At 43.3% G+C, this 22,228-nt stretch overlaps 1 protein-coding gene across 1 annotated transcript; it reads right to left on the bottom strand.

Annotated features, from left to right (window-relative positions):
• Positions 1 to 7,430: 7,430 nt before the first annotated feature.
• On the bottom strand, positions 7,431 to 20,806 carry SIGLECL1 (SIGLEC family like 1). Its single transcript, XM_072757701.1, has 6 exons — positions 20,059 to 20,806; positions 12,267 to 12,396; positions 10,778 to 11,059; positions 10,551 to 10,656; positions 9,270 to 9,426; positions 7,431 to 8,281 (listed from the first exon to the last, which is right to left on the bottom strand). The coding sequence occupies exons 2-6, from the start codon at positions 12,289 to 12,291 to the stop codon at positions 8,267 to 8,269; spliced, it is 585 nt and encodes a 194-aa protein (XP_072613802.1). The 5' UTR covers positions 12,292 to 12,396; positions 20,059 to 20,806; the 3' UTR covers positions 7,431 to 8,266.
• Between the last annotated feature and the right edge of the window lie 1,422 nt (positions 20,807 to 22,228).

Raw genomic sequence — 22,228 nt, 5'->3', positions numbered from 1 at the left:
TAAGTTGATTTATAGTTACACAGGAGCTGATATTTTTTATTGAGCCAGTAAGCTATGGGCAACAGAATTGCTGGGGAATTCCTTGAGAAGTTCAAATAGTCAAAGGATTATACCTCTTCCACAGTATCTTTTTGACTTTCACCAAAATATAAGGAAATAACCACGTGCAGAGGGCGTAGTTGTCCTCCAGTATTCCACTGATGCATTAAAGAATTAGCCTTACCCTAGAAAGATTTGGCCCTTGCCCAGCTCTAAGGAGGTTAACCTCTAAGCCCTTGGAATGTTCTCTTGATAAGAGTATCTATTTATCTAGGGCCATGAGCCTTGCCAGATAGTCTACATGAACAAAGTGATTTATGGTGGGGACCCCAGGCCACACGTGGTATCAACTTGACCTCTGGAGGAGCCGGAGACTAAGGCCAGCCATGCCTATGGGATCAGGCCCCCAATAAAAACCCTGGACACTAAAGCTCAGTGAGTTTCCCTGCTTGGGGATACTATGCATATGGCCAGTACAACTCTAGTGGGAGAAGACAACTGAAAGCTCATACCTGGTCTCTCCTAGATCCTACCCTACATGCCTCTTCCCTCTGCTGATTTTATTCTATTTTTATTTTTTAAAGATCTTAATTAATTAATTAATTAACTTACTTATTTATTCATGAGAGATAGAGAGGCAGAGACATAGGCAGAGGGAGAAGCAGACTCCCTGTGGGGGGCTTGATGTGGGACTCATCCCAGGATCCTGGGATCATGACCTGAGCCAAAGGCAGATGCTCAACCACTGAGCCAAAGGCAGATGAGCCAGCCCCCTCTGCTGATTTTAATCTCCATTTGTTTGCTGTAATAAACCATAACTGAAAATATAACAGTTCTGCTGAGTTCTGTGAGACTTTTTTATGAATCATTGAGCCTGAGGGTGGTCTGTGGACTCCTAACTGAACCACCCCAATTTAATTTGTTGGGGTTTTTTGTTGTTCTTATTGCTGGTAGTAATTGTACCTTGTGAAGTTGGCCATGTGGTTCCATTTCTGAATATCAGTTTCTCAATCAGAAAAATGGGAACAATACTACCAGTGCTGCAATGTGGTAAGAATTAGAGATATTAACTACTGATGCACATGGTGCCCTACAGTAATTGTAGATCATAACTTAGTTGGCTTTCACTGAACAATTATTCTTTTCCCTTCTTTCTTTATTTCCAGGGTGACAGATCCCTCATGTACAAAATAGAGGGGATAGTGAGCTTCATGGTTCCCAAGGCCACTTCTAGTAATGCTATCCTAAGATTATGGTAGTAATACTGACCTGTGTAAGTATTTACAGATTTCTCAGCATCTTCATAGAAATCAGCTTAAGCCATCATCATAATGGTTTTATTATAGTCCCTTAGACAGATGGGAAATTGGAGCTCAGAGAGATTAATGGCCTGCTCCAGGTCATAGAGAAAAGACTAACAGCATCAGGCCTAGAACCTGGCCTTCCATACGTTAAGTCCAGTACACTAAAACATCATCACCTGGGATCTCAACGCTCTTGGCTCTGCAACACCATGATATTTTTCTTCTCTAAGATGTGACTTAATAACACCTACCATATAGATGATGGTGTTGAGAGAGCACACGTGAATACATTTATCATTGAATTTCTAGAGTGACATGGGCATGGCATTAAAATGGAACTAGGAGTCAGAAGAGTTGGGCACTCCAATAGTGAAATTTCTAGTGACTCACAGCAAGTTGCTGAATCTCCCAGGGCCTGCTTCCTCATCTGTGAAATGAGGACAGTAATTCCTCAGGGAATTGTTTGGTAGATGAAATAGGACACACAGTGGGTCACAGAATATGCACATGGAAGAAGTCTATTACTTATTATTTATCAAGTACTTATTCTCTGTTTTCACCTCTTTACCTTACTCTAGCCCTGCCAGTCTTCCACTCCCTACCCATAGCCACCTCACCCCTACCCTTTGCTTCCTCAGACACTTCCCACCCTGCCTCTCATTCCATTTACCCAACCATAACAGCAGCAATGATAACACCAACAGGATCTCAGGGACAAGAGAGGGCCAGGACCTAGCCTAATGCTAACCCTGGCCTCAGAGTCATGTGTTGTGGAAGGCAGGATTTGGAATGGATGAGGAGAAGGTCAGCAGTAAGAGGCATGAGGTGGAGGTAAAGGTAAATTCATAGCCTAAAAGGAACTTTTGTTCCAATCACTCTTAAGTTCTGTTCACCTTGAGAATTAGGAGCTCATAGGAACAGATGCTGAGGAGCTTCAAGGATAGAGAAGTATCTCCAAGACTGTCTCTGAAGCCCCAATACCATGACTTTCTTCTTTCTCCTCCAATCTTCATCTCCAGGCCCTTCCCCCTTTGAAGGACCTTGACTACCAGGTAGAGAAGCTTGGCCTCTCTCTCAAGTTGTTGGGGGAAGTCATGGAAATCACTTTCAAAGGTTTTGAACCATAGGGAACAGGTATGGGTGTCATAAAGATCACCATGGAACTGCATCAAGGAGAAAAAAATAGTTCAAGAGGATAATATGGCTTGAGCTAGAACAGTGGCTCCGGGGGTGGAGAGGACAGGATATATTTAAGGGATACTTGAGCAATAAAAGACAGTTCTATGGCCAGCAGGATAAGTTCCAAACTCCTTTGTCTTGCATTTGAGGCTGTCCATGATTTCGCCGCACACTTGCCCTACCTCTACCACTTCCGTCCTTAGCCTCAGCTTTTTTTTTTTTTTTTTTTTTTGCCTGCCAAAGAGAAAAGTATCTTTCCACATGTAGTCTATAAATTGCCATCTCTGTATGTTTACTCAGGCCACTCATCTTTTCATGGCATCCTTCTGCAACTCTCCATTCTGCCCACATTCAAATGCTATCTCTCTTTCTAAGTCCAGGTCAAATGTAACTTCTTTCAGGTTGTCTTCCAGGAGCTTCACAACCAGAAAGAAGTCTCCATTCCCAGACTCACTTCAGCACCCCTAACTGTTCATCTTTTAAGGCAATGTCTCAGACAAACTCTGAGAGTTGCCCTCCCTGATAACCATCCTCTTGTGTATCCTTATTATTTCAAATTTGTCCAGGTGATAAACCCCCCAGTTTAAAAGAAAAAACACCTCTATTTCTCTGCCTCCTCTACATCCAGTAATGGCTCTCTGACAGTTGTGGTCAATGGGCCAAGTACAAGAAAAATGTCTTGTGTAAATAAAAGCCTATTCAGCCTTTACCCCACTTTCTTTACCATTACAATTGAGCTCTGAAGGTCTGTTTTTTTGCATATAATACTAGCTAATGGAATTCCAGAGCCTGGTTTTAAAATAAGTTTTCATAATAAAGGAAACAAGTCTTAGAAAGAATTGAAAAAGATATTCACTTTCCCTGAAGCTATAAATCAAAAGATATTGTTCTGTGTTATAAAAGGGCTCAAGGAATCTGATTTGATATTGTACAAAACTGAGAATGTTTATAAGAATATAATTTATGTTCTCCTTTGCAATATACAGTTTTGTATGAATATTCATGACTGTTACTGACTTGTTCTGTTCTCTGTTGATACAAATCCGCCCTTGGAAGAACAATTTAAACAAAGTGGTCTTATGAGACTCTAAAGACATTAGAAATTATTCCATGTCTTATGAAAATGATATCCAAATAAAATGGAATTCTGACCAGTTGTCTTATTTGATAATTTCTTGCTCTGGTAACAATAATATTATAACTGACATCTCTGTTTTCTTAAATTGCACACCAATCTATAGGATTGTACTCTTCTTTTCTCCCACATGTGCAATGTAAAATAAAAACCTTGGACTCTGCTAGATTTATTATTAAGCAAATATTTTGAGAGACTTGTCTACTTAGAATACCAATCATGAGTCTATCCACTGAAGACTGGGGATTTCTGCTTTTTTGATATTAGCCCAACTTTTTCTTTGTTGCTTTCTTCTTTTTCCCCTTCTCCTCTTGCTTCCCCTTCTCCACCTTCTCTTTCCCTGGAATATGGATGTGATGGTGGAGGTGGAGCAGCCTTTTGGCAACCATGAGATAACCATAAGGATCAAAGTCACAGATTGAAGATGTTGACAACAAACAGTACAGGGGTTCTATTTCCCTGGAAGCCTTGTGGAGCTCCTACATTCACCTTGTACAATCTACTGCTGTGATTCCTCTTCATTTGTTTGTTGCTCTAGTTGGGAAATTGATGAAATATCCTATCAGAGGCACTATTTAAGAATGAGATTCTTGAGGGAAGGCCCTACATCAAATAGATCTTTGTTTTCCAAGGCGCTTAGAAAGGATCTTGTCTGATAAATATTCACTGAAAAAATGTACAGGCACAAGTCTTGATAATTTTCCAGCTATTAATTTCCAGTTTAATTTCACTGTGGTCAGAAAATATACTTTATATGACTTCAATTCATTTAAGTTTGTTGAGACTGGTTTTTTTAGTTCAGAATATGGTCTAAGTGTTCCAGGAGTTGTTGAGTAGAATGTGTATTCATTGGATGGAATGAATGAGGGGGAAACCAAGAGGTAAGGACACTTGCCTAAAGTTTCCAGCGAGTTACTGGCAAAGCCCTGTCTGGAACCACCCCAGAGCTCTCCTCAATCTTGGATTTGAGGTTGGTTTCCCCTCATTTTCTCCATCTGTAAAACAAGCAGGTGTTATTGTCCAGCGTCTAATGGTCCTTCTGACTTCAAAATTCTGATCTCTTCCAAGTCTCATTCCCTTCTCTAGGGTTTAGCACAGCCACGGGTTATCTCCACAGGAAACCTCTTTCGCCTTCCGCTAAATGATCATTTCTTTTTCTAGACTTACCCTTGTCTTGGGTCCCCATAGTTCCAGGCTGCACCCTCTTCAGCAGGGCTCCACTCCGCTATTTCCTTGACAACTCAAAGTCCTCCTTGATTTTGGCTAAGTGCATCATGTGACCGATTGACCGACTTGTTACAGGAACTTACTTTCCAGGGGGCGAATTGATTGGCTGATTTAATGCCTCTTGATGAGCCGGATCAACTGACAGGTGGAATAAACGTGTGTACTACTACTGAGTAACTCACTGAGAAGGGACTAAGGTAGAGGAAAGCTGGTTAGCTCATGTATAACCAGTTCATGAGGTGGCCTCTGAGTCCTCAGCCTCACCAACTTCCCAACGGCTAGATGTCGCGTGGGGGTGCCGCACCGCCCTCGCCCCCAGTCCAGCCCTTCAGGCGAACCAGGGAGCCCTCGTGAAATCTGTCCAGAGCCAATCAGGGAGGGCCTGACGAAGCGCGTGGGTGCTGTTGGGATAGGGAGGGAAAGCAAAGTAGAACCGTTGGTCTCCTTCGCCTGAGGCAGATTGGAACAACCGGTGGTTCCTTGATCTTGAGCAGGAGGTTCTAGATTGGGGCCCCTAGGTGGCTCAGTGGCTGAGTGTCTGCCTTTGACTCAGGTTCTGATCCCGGGGTTCTGGGATCGAGTCCTGCATGGGGCTCCCTTCAGGGATCCTGCTTCTCTCTCTGCCTGTGTCTCTGCCTCTCTCTGTGTCTCTCATGAATAAATATAAATAAATAAATAAATAAATAAATAAATAAATAAATAAATAAAAATTTTAAAAGGAGGTTCTAGACTCCTACCAGCCTTGAAAATGCAGGCCAATCAGGCTTTAAGAGATACTCCTTCCTCAAGCGAGTACCAGGTGATGGGGTGGATTGAAAGCCATTAACCAAGGAAGAAAATGCCAAGTGCTTGATCCTTAGGGCCAATCAGAAAGCATCTTGGTACCCCATTTCCTTTCCTGCAAGCAGGTCCCTATCATGAACAAATCAAGACACATGAGGAAGACCAAGTTGTCCATTCTCTTGTCAAAACTCACCCCCGACCTATTCCCAACCCAGTTCCCATCCTCTCTCGCATTTCTCTTCTAGATGGCATTCTCCACTCCTTAGGAGCCCGCTTTCTGAAATTACAAAGATGCAAGGAAATAACCTCCTTGAGTAAGGATAAAATTTAAACTGCTCACCCAGAGCCTTTGAAGCCTTGAAGGGTCTGGCACTTTCCATCTAAGCTCTGGTAAACAGACTCCCTCTGGGCTCTTGAACTCACTAAACTTCATTCATCCCAGAGCCTAGAATCTGCTGTCCCTCTGACCAGCCCGTAATAATAATCTTGGTCTCAGCACAAATGTCACTTTCTCAGAGAGGACTTCTCTGATTCTCTAATCCAAAGTAGGTTCCTCTCCCTGGTCTCTTATACTTTCTCATGATATTAGGCTATTTTTCTTCCTAGCACTTGTCAACATTTTAAAAAAATTTTTATTTATTTATGATAGTCACACACAAGAGAGAGAGGCAGAGACATAGGCAGAGGAGAAGCAGGCTCCATGCACTGGGAGCCAGACGTGGGATTTGATCCCGGGTCTCCAGGATGGTGCCCTGGGCCAAAGGCAGGCGCTAAGCCACTGCGCCACCCAGGGATCCCACTTGTCAACATTTATTTAAGCTGCAATCTTGCATTTATTTCTTCATTGTGTACTTGTGTAGACCACAAGCTCAATGGAAGCAGGGCTAGTGTCTGTCTTGGTCACCTCATTATCTCATTATGGTGGATGCTCACATTTCTGTGCAATGCGTGAGCTGCATGCCAAAGGGACGCCCATACATGTGAGGGCTTATGTAAACATCTGCCGTTGAATACAGGATGACCATCACATTGGTGCTGGATGGAGAACCATTATATTTATTCACAAAAAATGCCCCAGGGAAGAGATGACCCTTTTTGCAACCTCTAAGAACTACCAGCATCTGGATCCAGAAGGGAGGATGTCATCCATTTTGAGGGGAACAATACACAGTCACAGTCTATTCTCATGCCAGATTCTTGTTCTCATTCCTTGTATGCCTGACTTACAGCCTGGCCAAGAAATGTTGCACTAAGTCGGCTCTTTGCCTCTAGTCTTACTTCTTCTAAGTACATCTTCAATAACTACTCTTAGAATGATCTTTCACTGTGTATCTGGCCACTAGTTCTTTTTTTTTTTTTTTAAAGTAGTTTCAATGGTAGAATTTAGTGATTCATCAGTTGCATAAAACACCCATTGCTCATTACATTAAATGCCCTCCTCCATGTCCATCACTCAATTATCCCTTCTCCTCACCCACCTCCCCTCCAGCAACCCTGTTTCCTAGAGTTCAGTGTCTCTTATAGTTTGCCTTCCTCTCAATTTTCATCTTATTTTATTTTCCTTCCCTTTCTCTATATTCATCTGTTTTGTTTCTTAAATTCCACATATGAGTGAAATCATATGGTATTTATCTTTCTCTGAGTGACTTGTTTTGCTTAGCATAATACCCTCTAGTTCCATCCAGGTCATTGCAAATCGGAACAGTTTGCTTCAAACCTGCAACAGTTTATAATTCACTCAATTATTCTACAAACTTTTAAAATATTATTCTAATACGGTTTTTATTTTTTAAGTTTCAATTCAATTTGCCAACATATAACACCCAATGCTTATCACATCATATCACATGCCCTCCTTATCAACAAACATTTTTGAAAGACTTATATTCTAGGTACCATTCTAGGTGTTGGTGGTATAAGCAGAAAACAAGACAGACAAGATCCCTGTTCTTGTGGAATTTATATTCTAAGGGAATCAGGATTAAGATAGTAGAAGATAAAACTTCAATGCTTTATCTTGGCATTCAGGGACTGTCTTCGTGTCTTTTCTCCACCTGCACCTCTGGACACCACTTTTAACTCACGCCCCAACCACGTATGCCTCAGGGCAGTGGTGAAAGGTCTTATCCAAAGGTATACAGCCACTAAGCACTGAAGTTGGTACTCAATCTATATATGATGGTTCTAAAGTCTGGTGCTGTTATATGTATATTCCAGGTTCTGAGCATACTGTAGGGGTTCAAAAGCTACTTCTTGGTGGATTATAGTCTCACATTTATTTTGCCTTCCTTTGACACCATTCCAGGCCAGGGCATATTTCTTCTAGTTAACCCGAATGACAGATCATAGAATTTTCTTTGAAAGGTTCTAAGACCAGGTCCCAGAGTAACCCTATTCAATAGAGCATCAGTGTGAGGGACAGATGGGGCTTGAGGGAGCTTGTGAGCTGAGGAGACTCCAGGGACTAATAGACTCCAGGATTTCTGGGGTTGCTGAGGATTCTGTGGACTTTAGTAATTCCACAGACAGGGGACTCCAGGTAGGCATGTAGTTTTCACAGGCTTTATCAGTTCCAGTTTATCTTGCTTTTTCTGGAAGGTTAGGGTAAGGGATGCTACAGAGCAGGGGCAAAGAAAGAAGATATTGGAATAGGTCTAGAGGTGAGGTATTCAAATCTTAAAAGGAAAGAATCCTGTCTCTCTCTTTAAGTACAGAATTATGGCAATGTGGAGCAGACATTAGCTTCACTTTTTCTCAGAATCTCATGATTGGAGTCTGTGACCCTGTCTTCTCCTGCTGGTTCTCTGTGTGCATTCCCGGCACCAGGAGCCCAGACCTCCGGGCAACCATAACCCCATCTCAGCCCAGTTACTTTAAGGCTGCCTTCCCACCAGCCTGATTGCTCTCTGAGGACAGGGCCTGAGTCTCATCCATTTCCGACACCCCAGCATTGCCCAGCATGGAAGGTAGGAGATACTGCAGGACACTTTGGTAGAATTTAACAGATGTATGGTTTATCCACGAAGGAACACCATATCCTAGCACAGTGTGTAAGGAGGGCAGTAGGGCATTTCCAGTCCTAGAGAATTATAAATTCTAAATAATACTGAGGCCTGTCTCTTCCAAGCCCTGCTGAGGATGTGGGGTCCAAGGTAAATGAAGGAGTACCTTGGCTTTGGCATAGTTTTCAAGCACTTCAGCCTAACTTGGGCCTGTGGCATCTACAGACTGTGTTGACCACAGTCTGCCAGGCACTCAGAGACCAAAGCCTTTAGTTTCCACTCTGATGCCACAACCACTCTTAGGGGCTCTTTCAACCTTCTCAATGTGGATTCAGTGTGAAGGGGTGTGTGTGTGTGTGTGTGTGTGTGTGTGTGTGTACATTGCTGATTTGAATTAGTCTTTATTTGTCTTAATTTTCATCTTCCCTTCTTTGGGCCTTAGCTTCATCATCCATCCATAAGTGGTCTGCCAGCACATTCTGGCATTCTAGATGCCCTATAGGATTGAGGATGATAATTCCTTTAAACACTGTCTGTGTTTCTCTTTGTCTTATTGCCACTATTCTGATAGAGAAGATTCCAGACACAATGGATACCCACCAATATCCAGTTCTCTGAAATTGGGGTGATTGTGGATTTTTCTTGTTCCTTAGGCTTCAGAGACATCTTGGATTCTTGGCTTGCTCTGACTTTAGGGCTCTTTTCTGTTTTGACGGCTGTAATTTTCTTTGCCAGCTTCATTCTGATAGGTTTCATTCTAAGGAAATGACCCCTTGATCAGTTCTGGCTCTCTACCTCCATGCCACCGCCACCCCCCCCAAGGGCTCTAATCTTGACCAGAAGTTCTGGTTTAGAGCCTCAATGACACCATTGGCTTGGTGTGTTATCAAGGGCAAGCCACGCAGCCTCTCTGTGAATTGATTTTGTCTTCTGTACAATGGGGAGACCTTGCTTATTAGGCTCTGGGGCTCAGATGAGGTCAGCTATGAAAGGGCTTTACAAACTGTAAAGGATTGTTATCAGTCTTTAAGTACAGCTGATTATGCTCTAAAAATAGCTCCTCAGTTTGTCCTGCCACCTTATGTTTCTTCCTTCTCACCCCTGATAGCCAGTCAGTCCCCAGTCCCATCTCTCTTACTGCCCCTCATCACTTGCCTGGCTCAAACCTGGCTCTTTGCTGTGCAGTCTGTGGCACCAACTTCCTGCCTTGTTTCAGGCCTTTGGGCTCTTGCTCTTTGATCTGTGTACAGACACCTTGTATGAGGAGCTTTCCTTTCCAGTTTAGCACTGTTTCATGGCTCCTAATTGAGGATCAAGTCCGAGATACTTGCACTGGCCAGAGGCCCCCCTGCTAAATTCTCTGGCCTGACCTCTGGCAACTCTGCCCTTCTCATTCTGGGCTTCTAGCCAATACATTTAGTCAACTTTCAAGAGTCTTTATAAACTAACACCAAGAAGCTTTTTCAACTTCAGTTTTAGCCATTTCCTCTCATTCTCAATGCACCTGACATTGCACAAAGACACTGGCAATTCCTCAAATGTGTCTCTGGGGTATGCATATACTACTTTCCACCTAACAAATGAGTACTCAGCACCCCTGGGACTGCTTCAGACAGCACTCCGGGGACTCTGCTGGCTTCTCCAGAACTGTCACTTCCTCCTTTGCTTTCTCCTTTATGAAATTCACTGAAAACCCCTGTCCCTTGGACCTGTTTGTGGCTCAACATAGTCCTGATGGCCCTGGACTGTAGCAACCATGTTTGATGCCTTCTTAGCTTGCCAGACCCTGAGCTCCTTGGGGGGCAGAGGTCCTGTCTTTCCCTTTCCATGCCAGCACTGCAGCCAGGGCCTGCCAGGTAGAATTTTAGCCTTGGTACTCACATGAGTGGGATGAGGCAAAGGAACAGCACTGCAGTTGTAATGGCTCCATAGACAACGCCCTGGATCAGCCCTTTCATGAACATCGTGGGAAGGAAAGAGCTCTTTCCTGGAAAAAGAGAGCATGTGAGAAAAGCTTCTCTCCTGAGGCCTTGGAATTGGAACCAAAGCTCTGCTCCCTCCCCCTCCCACTCTTCCTCACCCAGTCACTGGGCCCCCTCTACCCTTACTTGGCATCAGTAGGATGCTCAAAGCATGGGTTCCATTTTGGTTCTTCCCTTTACAGAGAAGGCTTGTGCTCATTTTTGGCTGCTCTGTCAAACTGATGGTGCTGTTGGCCCAGGGGGCAATTATGATGGAAGTCACCTGGAGTCTGCTATCTGTGTTGTTCACACCTACAGGGACACTGTCCATCAACCACTGCACAGAGGGTGTGGGGATCCCATGGAAAGAACAGCTGCACTGCAGAGTCTTCTCCAAGGAACAAGAGGAATAGAGCAGCCTGGCAGGTGCTGTGGGGAGGTAGGGACAGCATTTAGCAAGGAATCCTGACTTCCTTTCTCCATTTCCTCCAGGACCCAGCCTTCTCCTCATTCATGATTCCCAAGGAACTTCAGAAAGACTTTCTGGAAGCCCAGAGGAGCCAGGCTTCACAGACCAGTTCTCTTTTATTCTCCCTCTTCACCTGGACCTGACTAATGGCCAGGGAACTTTCTGAGGATCTACATTGCTTCTGACCCCTTACCTGACTCCCACTGCCACCCCCAGGTTAGACTTCCCAGTCTCAGCTCCTACTTCCCTCTTCCTTCCATTCCTCAGGCTCTACTCCTTCTTAGATCCACCTATGATCAATTTCTCTGTCTCTTACAGTCTGGATGCCGTTGGGCAAGTCACTTCTCCTCTCTCTGCTCTTTCCCAGTTTGAAAAATAGGGGTATTCTCTGAACCTGTGTCATACTATCATGGATGTAAGAATGAATGCCCTAAGGTTGGCAGTGTTCCTAGCTGAATATATGGTAAAGTGTTACCCATTCAATCAGAATGGGTAACAGAACACCCTTTTAGACTTCTTTCTTCCCAGTCCAAGGTGACCTTTGATTGAGCACTCATCCTAAGCAGAGATTGCTATGGTATTTTCTGGGTAAGAATATTCGAGACTGCCTCACTCTACATAGAATAGGTAGGCTATGTTGTCCACTGGTGACTTGCCAGTTAATAAGGAAGGAATGGTTCTTACTGTTTCCACACACTTTTTCACTGGAGTTGTTTGAGGTTACTGAAAGAAAAGGGTGATTTTTTCTTAACCAGTAACCCTTGATTTGGTCTTCTCATCTAGGTCACTTGAGGGAATGAGGAATTTGCAGGGACTGTCCCGCACTGCTTGTCCTCTGGATTATTTATTTTTACCATCTGGGAAAGCATGCCTGTGGATGACAGACATGGGAAACCTGACTAACCCTGGGCCTTCCAGCTCCTAGTGCTCTCATGCTTTCAATGACCATGGCTGAACGCCCACCCTCACCCCCAACTCAGCTCCCTGGCCCAATCTGCTGTTCACCCCGGACTCTCCCAGCCCCACCAGGACTCGGCACACAGTCTAAACCATATTGGTTATTTGGTACCCTACACCCTTATGTCCTCTTTTTTCACACCCCCGCAGCCCATCCACCCCAGTCCCAGAGCCTCAGACAGCTCCAGCACTGCCTCTCATCCCACTCACCAAGCTGCAGCAGTGGTACTGCCATCTGTAGCAGCCAGCAGTCCTCAGGAAGAGGAGGTGCTAGGACCTTTGCCGCAGCTGGCTCTCACATCAGAGCTGTGTGGTTCAGAAGGGATGAGATGATGAATAACTGGAAGAGAATGTGTGGTTGGGAGAGCAGAAAGTATTCTTAGCAAGCCAGGGGCTTCTGTCTCTGGTCATCCTGGAGGCCTGTTCACTCTCAGAAGCAGGAATTATGTGGGATGGGATATTCAAGAGCACACCTACCACCTCTGAGAGGCCTCAATGCCACGTGTCCTTCTCTCTCCTCTGGTCTTTCCCTCCCAGTCCCAGCCCATTTGGGAGAAACTCAGCTACTAGGGCCTTTGGGTTCTGTCTCAAAGCTAATAGGGATTCACGGAAGGGCTGTGTACCTCAGAGGGTCAGGGCCAGTCTGGGTGTTTGGAATAGCCCATTGGGGCCACGGGAGAAATGGTGTAGACCAGAGCAACTCAGGTCAAGTGGCCAGGGAGGAACCTGGAGAGGTGGTCAGGAAAGAATGACATGCTTGCGTTACTGAGTGGGCCGTGAGGATGGAGAGGATGGGGTAGCCTTCACAGATCCTTTGGGAAAATGAAAATGGACAGGAATTCCTACTGCTCATAGGAAAAGTTCCAAACTTCCTTGCTGTGCAAATGAGGTTCTCTGAAATTTTCCCTTACCCTTGCTTTTCTGTCTCCCTGTGCCTTTCCCAACATTTTCCATGCCAAAGGGAAAACACTGCCTTCTTTAGTGCTCCCCCTAAACATTCTTCTCCCATCATTCAGGGATTTATCCCTTTCACAGCTATTCCTCTTGCAACTCCGCTTCATTCACATTCACATCCTACTTCAATTTCAAAGCTGAGTTCAGTGTCACCTCCTGCATGCAACCTTTCCTGATCTTCCTACCCAGTCGCAAGTGGGGAAATCTTTCCCCTTCCAGAATTACCACATTATTTCATTTGTTGTCTTTTGAGGAAAGAATCAGTCTTTCCTGATTTGTTTTCCTTATTTGTTTTTGTGCAGCCAGACAAGTACCTACCCTGCTCTTCGTTACAACAAATCCAGCTTTGTTTAGGGGTGCGATGCTGCAAGCTAAAGCACCACTTTGTCTAGATTCCTTTGCAGTTAACGTGGGACACATGATATTGTTTTAGTGGAAGTGAGCTGAAGATTCCTGGGGAAGTCTCCCTTTCCTAATATTGTTATTTTCTTCTTCCTTGTCACTTCCTTCTCCTTCCTCCCTAAAATATGGATGTGCTACTAGAGGTAGAACAGCCACTTGGCAGCTATGAAGTATCTACAACGATGAATGCCACTCATGAAGGAACATTCTATTTTTTTAAAAGATTTTATTTATTCATGAGACACACAGACAGAGGGACAGAGACAGAGACAGGAGAAGCAGGCTCCCTGTGGGGAGCCTGATGCGGGACTCGATCCCAGGACCTGGGATCATGACCTGCGCTGAAGGCACTCAACCGGGCGGCACAGCCTACCTCTGAATATGTCCTTACATGAGGAAGACAAACTCTCATTTGGTTAGGTCACTCTAGTTGGGAAACTAAAGAAATAACTTAAAAAAAAAAAAAAAACTTAGTAGAGAATCTACCTGAGACTGAGTCTTTAAGGGAAGGCTATACAACAAATAGACCCTTGTGACCTCAGAACAGCTTAGAAAGTGACCTTTGATAGTCACTGATAAATGTTCAAATGTCGGTCTCACTTTTCATGAAATTATCTCCCCCCCCTCTCTTTTTTTGGCAAAGCATTAAGAGCAGGAGCCCTGAATTGGAGCACTGACTATGTAAGCTATGTCACTGATTCCCCAGAGGACCACAGACAGATCCTTTCCCTCTCTGGGCTACAAGTCTCTCATGTCTGCATTAATTTCTGGAAAAGGCAGGATGAGGGGATGTGTCCTTTGTCTAGATTCCTTCCTGTATCCATCTATAATTCCTTGTGGCAGACACTGCTGGCTTCAGACCCAACAGGTATCTCAGCACCACTGTCCCTGTTGCACTGTCCCCAATACAGAGACTGAAGATAATAAATAGTAATGTTCCCAGGTTCCCTTACATATATGTCCTTGTATTCAGGTAACATGGTTCTGGTCAAAGAGAAAAAAACCTTTCCAACCAAATTGGTATTTTACTGTTCAGAAAGGTCACTTAAACTTAGAAGGGAAAAAAGAAAGAAAAACCCTAAAATTGAACACAAACAAGAGCTAGTAAACAAACACAATGATAATAGAACAATTCTGGAAGAATATCTATTTCAAATAACTTTTGAACACAGTGCTTTGGCTGTACTGTCTAAAGGGGGGACAAAGAAAGCTATCAGTATTGGTATTGTAATTTTGAAACTATGTTTTAAAGATTTTCACAGTAAGGAAAAAGAGAAACAATATAAAATACAATAATTTTTTTTAAGATTTTATTTATTTATTCATGAGAGACACACAGAGAGAGAGACAGACAGACAGAGACACAGGCAGAGGGAGAAGCAGGCTCCATGTAGGGAGCCTGACGTGGGACTTGATCCCGGGTCTCCAGGATTACACCCTGGGTTGAAGGCAGGTGCTAAACCGCTGAGCCACCCGAGCTGCCCAAAATACAATAATTTAAGAGAAGAAAGTAAAGTTTGATTTTAATTGGCAATATCAGTACAAACCCGTGGTTAAAAAACAAACAAACAAATTCTATTTCCATGTTTTGTTCACAGAAAGAGCCTAGAAGCAATGAGACATCCATAGCAATAAACATGCCTAGCACCTAAATCTCGGTTTCTAAATAACATCCATCAATGTGCTGGAGCCTGTGTGAACCAGCTTAAGGAAGCTAATTATTAAATTTTTAAGACTGTTGCAAACTGGGTGTCAAAAGCACAGTCATTACTATAAATTAAGTTATATAAATTCATAAACAATGTTAAAAACAAAGGTAATAATTACTTGAAAATGATTAGTTCCTAATTTGTCTAGTACATTTTACTGTTATCTGTGTTCTTGAGGTTATTTACATCTATTTAATCTGTATGATGGAAATACTACATAATGGTGTGCTACTGGATCTCTTCTTAATCCTGTATCATGAATTGGTAGCTTTAAACTGTCTACGGTGGAGGTGGGGGGGGCTGTTTGGCAATGCTACAATTCAGGGCTTTCTTTTCCCTTTGGAGATCCAGTTATTAAATATTTACTAGCATACCGTTGCTAATATTTCCCACTCAAAGGAACTCATTCATCTTGGAACAGCCTTCCATAAACCAAGCAGCTCTTTTTTGGTCATTTGAGAGGTACTTATTGCTACCATCCAAGTAGCAATAGGATCTGGCATCTCCTCAGGTGGTAAAAGAGGGAAAAAAAGACCACCTGCTTGTGAATACAATGAATACCTCCTCATATTCCCTTGGTAGCATGTTCCTCTACAAACCATTTCCATTTTATTACTAAACTCTTCTGGGCATAGCCTTCATTATTAGCAAGTTTATCCAACATTACCAAAGATATCATGAGTATTTCAGGTTTTAGGATTATTTTACTTCCTTCAGTTGTTATGGGCAGTTTCAGTCAAAGGCCAACAAGCTAGCTGGTTGTCTTTCAAATGGAAATTTTCTGATTAAAAAGAAAAATCCCAGAGATCGCCACTGGGTGGTGCTCACTGGCTTTTGTTATAAACTGCAGTTTCCATAAGGACTTTAAAGACCTCATTCTAGCAGCTTTATGGTTAGGGGCTAGCCATAGTCCCAAATGTAGAATATGTGTCAACCAAAATTGAAATAAGCCAATCAAACAGTAGGTATCTGACATTTTTTCTTTTTTTTCACCAGATAGCCTATATTTTTCAAATTAACAACCTGTTTGGGCTTGGGCAATTTTATTGGCTCCCATTTAGCATGTCCAATCAATATTGGTTGAAGGGGGGATTTACATGCCTCCTGTTTCATAGTGCTAGGTAAGGGAAATGTCCTCTAGTAAGACACGGCACCTACTTACCTTTTTTTACATAAAATCTGTTCAAGTATTCCATTTCTTTCTTTTTTTTTTAAATTTTTTTATTATTTATTTATTTATGATAGTCATACAGAGAGAGAGAGAGAGGCAGAGACAAGGCAGAGACATAGGTAGAGGGAGAAGCAGGCTCCATGCACCAGGAGCCTGACGTGGGATTCGATCCCGGGTTTCCAGGATCACGCCCTGGGCCAAAGGCAGGCGCCAAACCGCTGCGCCACCCAGGGATCCCAAGTATTCCATTTCTATCTTAAACCCTCACTTTAACCCCCTTAATACTTGTATTCCCGTATCTTCCCAATCTAACTTTAATTCTCACTAGGACTCACAATGCATGGGGTGCCCAGCTTAAGGAGTCCCAGAAACATCTCTTCTCCAGAGCATTTTACCACTAATGTGCCTATGGCTTTGAGTCTCCAGCTGAGCATGGAGCCAAAGAACTCAGGCCTTTTTTTTTTTTTTAACCAATTTTTATCTTGATTAATTATGAGATCATCACCTCAGGCAGTTTGAAGTTAGAATCCCATTGTCACATTTGCCTTCTGGCTTTTGAAATTCCTCCAATTTAGAGTAACTAGAATAGACTTGATTAGGATCCTTCAAAGTTGAGGGACCATCTGGGGCTCCCCTTGATCCACCCAAACTCCAAGACCCCTGTTTTAATCCCATCAATGTCCATTCTATTTCTTAATAATGGTTTAAAGATTTTCTTCTCTTTGGGATGAATCCCTTCTTTTTTTTTTTTTAACATTTTATTTATTTATTCACGAGAGAGAGAGAGAGAGAGAGAGAGAGAGACAGAGAGGGAAAAGCAGGCTCCATGCAGGGAGCCTGACGTGGAACTCCATGCCAGGACTCCAGGATCACAGCCCGGGCTGAAGGGAGGTGCTAAACTGCTGAGCCACCTGGGGAATCCTGAGCTACCCGGGAATCCCCAGGATGAGTCCCTTTGACACTTCCTTTTTTTCTTTCTCTTTCTTTCTTTCTTTCTTTCTTTCTTTCTTTCTTTCTTTCTTTCTTTCTTTCTTCTTTCTTTCTTTCTTTCTTTCTTTCTTTCTTTCTTTCTTTCTTTCTTCTTCTTTCTTTCTTTCTTTCTTTCTTTCTTTCTTTCTTTCTTTCTTCTTTCTTTCTGATTTTATTTATTTATCTGAGAGAAAGATTGCATGGGGGTGGGGAGCAGAGCAACACAGAACTTGATCCCATGACCCTGAGATCATGACCTGAGCCAAAGTCAAGGGTCAGATGCTTAACAGACAGCCACCTCAGCCCTTTGTCTTTCATTCTCTTGTGAATTACTCTAATTTTCTTTGCTACCTGTTGTTTCAACATGGCTTTTCCCTTTAGTAGCAGCTCTGAGGTTAGCAGCCATAGTTCAGACTGGACAGAAATCAAACTTGGCCCAGTGTCAGGATCCACTCCAGCCCTTTTCTTTACTTTCATTTTAGCTTTTATAGATAAAACTAGCCAAAAGGATTGTACATTTAATTTGTTTCTTGAGATTTTGAATTTCTTTATGCATCCACCGAGTCAACTCTTCCAGAGTTGGATCCATAATTTTTTAAAAAATTGGTAACATTAACCTCTTATAACTAATTGCAGAACAGTTGCATTTTCATGTCCACAAGTGACTTTGGGGACATGAAAAAACATTCATCATCCCCTGACTTCACATCCTTACTCCTTCCCAAAACTTATGTTTCACTGAACTAGGTTCTCACAAATCTAATTTCTGTTTCCAACTGCAAAGCAGTGAACAGTCCCAAGCCACAATATCTGCAGCAATTGGCACAGAACAGTCAGGATTGGGCAATGAATACCAGGTTCCCTATTTTTTGCCCCTGCTTCCAGCTCAGAACCGATCAAAGAAAGTTAAATCTGCTCACAATTCAATCACATAAGATACCCCAATTTGTAATTAGCTAACCTTCAGCTTACCTATGATCACAATCTCTAAGACCCTGTCTGAAACTTCTTTTTCCCACTATGCTACCTGCCTTTGAGTTGTTGGCCGGATGCAAGTGATGGTGGCTGACTCTGGCTACAGCAAGCTCTGAATAAGTAACTTGTTTGTTCTCATTTGAGCAGTCTTCGTTTATTTCCAGAAACTCCAAGGAATTAAGTCTTAGGATTTCCTTCTTGTGGAGGAAGAAACTGAAGCTTGGAGAAGTAAGTAACTTCCTTAATGCACTGAGCAAGTGTACTTAGAGACAGATTTAAAATTTAAGCTCCTTGGGGCACCTGGGTGGCTCAGTGGTTGAGAGTCTGCCTTCAGTTCAGGTCGTGACCCCGGGGATCAAGTTCCTCACCAGCCTCCCCATTGGGAGCCTGCTTCTCCTTCTGCCTGTGTCTCTGCCTCTCTCTGTGTCTCGCATAAGGAAATAAGATCTTAAAAAAATAATAAAACTCAAGTTCCTCTTTCTCCACACTAACTTTCAAGAGAACAGAAAATATACAAACTACTTATATTGTTTGGCCAACCAGCAGCAGAGTAAGAGTAGAAAGTAAAGTTAAAAGTTTAAATATCTTTGCTCTCATCTCAGAAAAAGGAGAAAAAATCAATCACCTCAGACTTAGGAAACACGTCTCTAAATCAAATGAAGTCATACTTAGGAAGAAATCAAGAATCAAAACCTTGGGAGTCCCTTTTGACTCTCTTTTCTCTCATAGTCCACAGCCATGTCAGAAAATGTTGGCACGGCTTTTAAAATAAATTCAAAATCTCACTAGTTCTAATCAATCACCTCCACTGAGGCCACTCTGGCCCAAACTACCATCCTCTCTCACCCAGATTGCTACAGTAACCTGCTCACTGGACTTGCTGCTCTACCTTAGTCTCTGTCCATTCTATTCCCCACAGTGGCAGCTGGAGGGACTCTATCAACACCTCAGTAAGATCCTGCCCTTTCTCCACTCAAAACTCTCTAGTGGCTCTCATCTCACTCAGAGTAAAAGTCAAAGTTCTGTACTGGTAGCCTTCTTGAACTTTGCTTCTCTGACCTCATGTCCTGCCACTCTATGGAGGCTCTCTACTTCCAAACTCAGTCTGCTTCCTCTAATGAGTCTCAGGAAGCACATTCCCTAATGACTGGCACTCTCATTCATTCCTTCTAACAACCAACATTTTGAGTACCTCTTTATGTCAGGCACTGTTTTTAGGGATAAGGCAGTGAACAAGAATGAGACAATCCATGTCCTCATTCTAGTACGGAAGGCAGACAATAAACAAGTTGGCAATTAAGATAATTTGATAACTATTAAGTACTACAAAGAAAAAGAATGCAGGATAATAAGATAGAGGGTTATGGGGTGGTGGCCATGGGGAAACAGTTGAGGTAGGGTGGTCACAGAAGGCCTCTTTGAGGAGGTGACAGTTGAGCAGAAACCTAGAGGAAGGAAAGCCACATCTGCTGCCTTTTTGCACTGCCAATCCCCCCCACCCCTGCACCCCCCTTGCCCTTCTCTGATATAAAACCATATTTGGATGTTGGGATGAGCCCTGTCTGGGTCCTGGCCCAGGCTCTGCTGGTAAATCACTGAATAGCCTTGGTCAAATATTTTCTCCTCTCCACTTTTCCTTTTGATTTCCTCATCTGTAACATGAGTGGGTTTTATGACTTGAGATGTAGTGATCTATCTAGCTCTAAAACTCTGATTTCTTCTCCATCAGGCTTTAGAGATACACAGGGGGACTCCAACCACCCTCTCTACTCTTCTCCCTCTACCATTTCCCTCTGCCCATCATTTCTCTTCTCCATTTTACCTTTGGCTCCTGTTCCAAGGGCTCCAGGATATCCTTTGTCCTCAGCACACTTGGGATGGTGTATTTCTTTGGCAGAATCTAAGTGGTAAAAAGGGCTTTCCCAACTTGCTGTGGGAAGGACCCTCTTTTGGATCAACTGACCTACTTATGCTGACCGGAAAGCTGATTTTATAGGGAAACCAAAGACTAACAGTGAAGCCGATTAACTGGCTGACACTTGGGATAACGGTGGGACCAACGACTGAGCGCCTTACAGGGAGATTAACTTATTAAGAGCCTGATTCAGAGGGTGCGTAATTAACTAACAGGGCAGTCTGCGAAGGGAAATGGGTGGATTATCCTATTAACTGATTAATTGGTTCGCAAGGAGACTACCTGTTGCCTCCTACGGGCACTAATCTGATCATTAATCAACAGATCACCTGAGGACCCTCTGGCTGCCCTTGAGGCTGACCAAGTGACCTACTTGGTGGCAGGCTAAATACAGTCAGGCTCCTGGTGACGGACGGACTGATGAGCCAGCGGCTGCTGCCTGCGGAGCAGGGCTGCCTGACAGAGAAGCCCCGCTTTCCTGGTAGCCCACTTTGGGCAGTCCCAACGCAAGTCGCGCACCCAACGGTTACCAGAAAAGCCAACAAGGCAAGAAGGGCTCGTGACAACAGCTCTCATCTGTGGCACGGGGAAGGATGTGCAGTGGCTGAAGTCTCCTTTGGTCCTGAGCTCTGGCCTTGCATGGGCGTGTCTACCCTGCAGCCAATCAGCGGCTGCAGGGGCCTCTTCTACAGCCAATCAGCGGCGGCACAGGCCTATGCCGCAGCCAATCAGTGCTCCAAACGCTCTTACCCCGCAGCCAATCAATGAGGCAGCTGCAACCAGGCAGGCAGTAGCGGCGCGCGGAGCGGTGGGAATGTGGGTGTCCGTTTTCTTCTTGGAGAGGCTTTTCTTGATGTTGCTAAGGAAAAACCACGCCACCCTCCCAACTCTGATGGCTCAGTTCCTCGTTGTACTCATTAACTACTTAATTAACCATACAAATTTTAAGACATTTATTGCTATTAAATATAGTTTTGCTTATGGTCTACTTCACTAGAATGTAAGCTCACTGTGGCCAGAGGTGGGGTTTTTTGTTGTTGTTGTTTGTTTGTTTGTTTTCTTTTTTGTTTTGTTTTTACTGAAGTTTCTTGCATGCTTGGAATATTGAGGATATTTAATATTCATCAGTAAGTTTTCATTTAATCATGAACAGGCTGGGGGAACAGGAACTCAAAGTTTCATGTTAGCAGTATGAGATTGATTCATCTCACTGAAACATAGCTCTCATCATGTATCCCATGTATGTACTCTCTCTCCTACTAGACTGTAAGCTCCTTTTGGGCAGGACAGGTGTCAGAGTCATCTTTGTATCTCCTATAGTACTTGTCAATAAATATTTCTTAAACGGAAAACAACAAAAAATTCATATTTAAGCATATGTTTATTTATTTTTTTATTTGACTATTTTATTTTTAAAAGATTTTCTTATTTATTCATGAGACACACACACACACACACAGAGAGAGGCAGAGACATAGGCAGAGGGAAAATCAGGCTTCATGTAGAGAAGAATCAGAATCAGATGTGGAACTCAATCCCCGGACTCCAGGATCATGCTCTGAGCCGAAGGCAGATGCTCAACCGCTGAGTCACCCAGGTGTCCTCTAGGCATATGTTTAATTGGCCAAATACTGCCAAAGAATTTTCCAAAGTGGATGAACCAGTTAACACTTGAGCCGGCAACCTATGAGTTACAGATGCTCCACATCCTTGTCAACGTCTGATAATAGCTGGTCTTTAATTTTAGCCATTCTGGTGTTTGTGAAGTGATACCTTATTGTAATTTTAACTGCATATTCCTGAGGGGTAATGCTATTTTAATGTTTTTTTTTTTAAAAAAAAGATTTTTATTTATTCATGAGAGACACAGAGAGAGGCAGAGACACGAGCAGAGGGAGATGCAGGGAGCCTGATGTAGGACTAGATACCAGGACCCTGGGATCAGAACCTGAGCCAAAGGCAGATGCTCAACCTTTGAGTCACCCAGATGTCCCTTAATTTTTTTTTAATTGAAGTTTAGTTAACATAGAGTGATATGTTAGTTTTAGGTGTACGATATAGTCATTCAATAATTCTT

The sequence above is a fragment of the Vulpes vulpes genome, chromosome 1, assembly GCF_048418805.1.
Source record: "Vulpes vulpes isolate BD-2025 chromosome 1, VulVul3, whole genome shotgun sequence".
In the NCBI taxonomy this organism is placed as follows: Eukaryota; Metazoa; Chordata; class Mammalia; order Carnivora; family Canidae; genus Vulpes; species Vulpes vulpes.
Note: the sequence above shows the minus strand (reverse complement) of the source record. Positions and strands in the feature narration are given on the sequence as shown.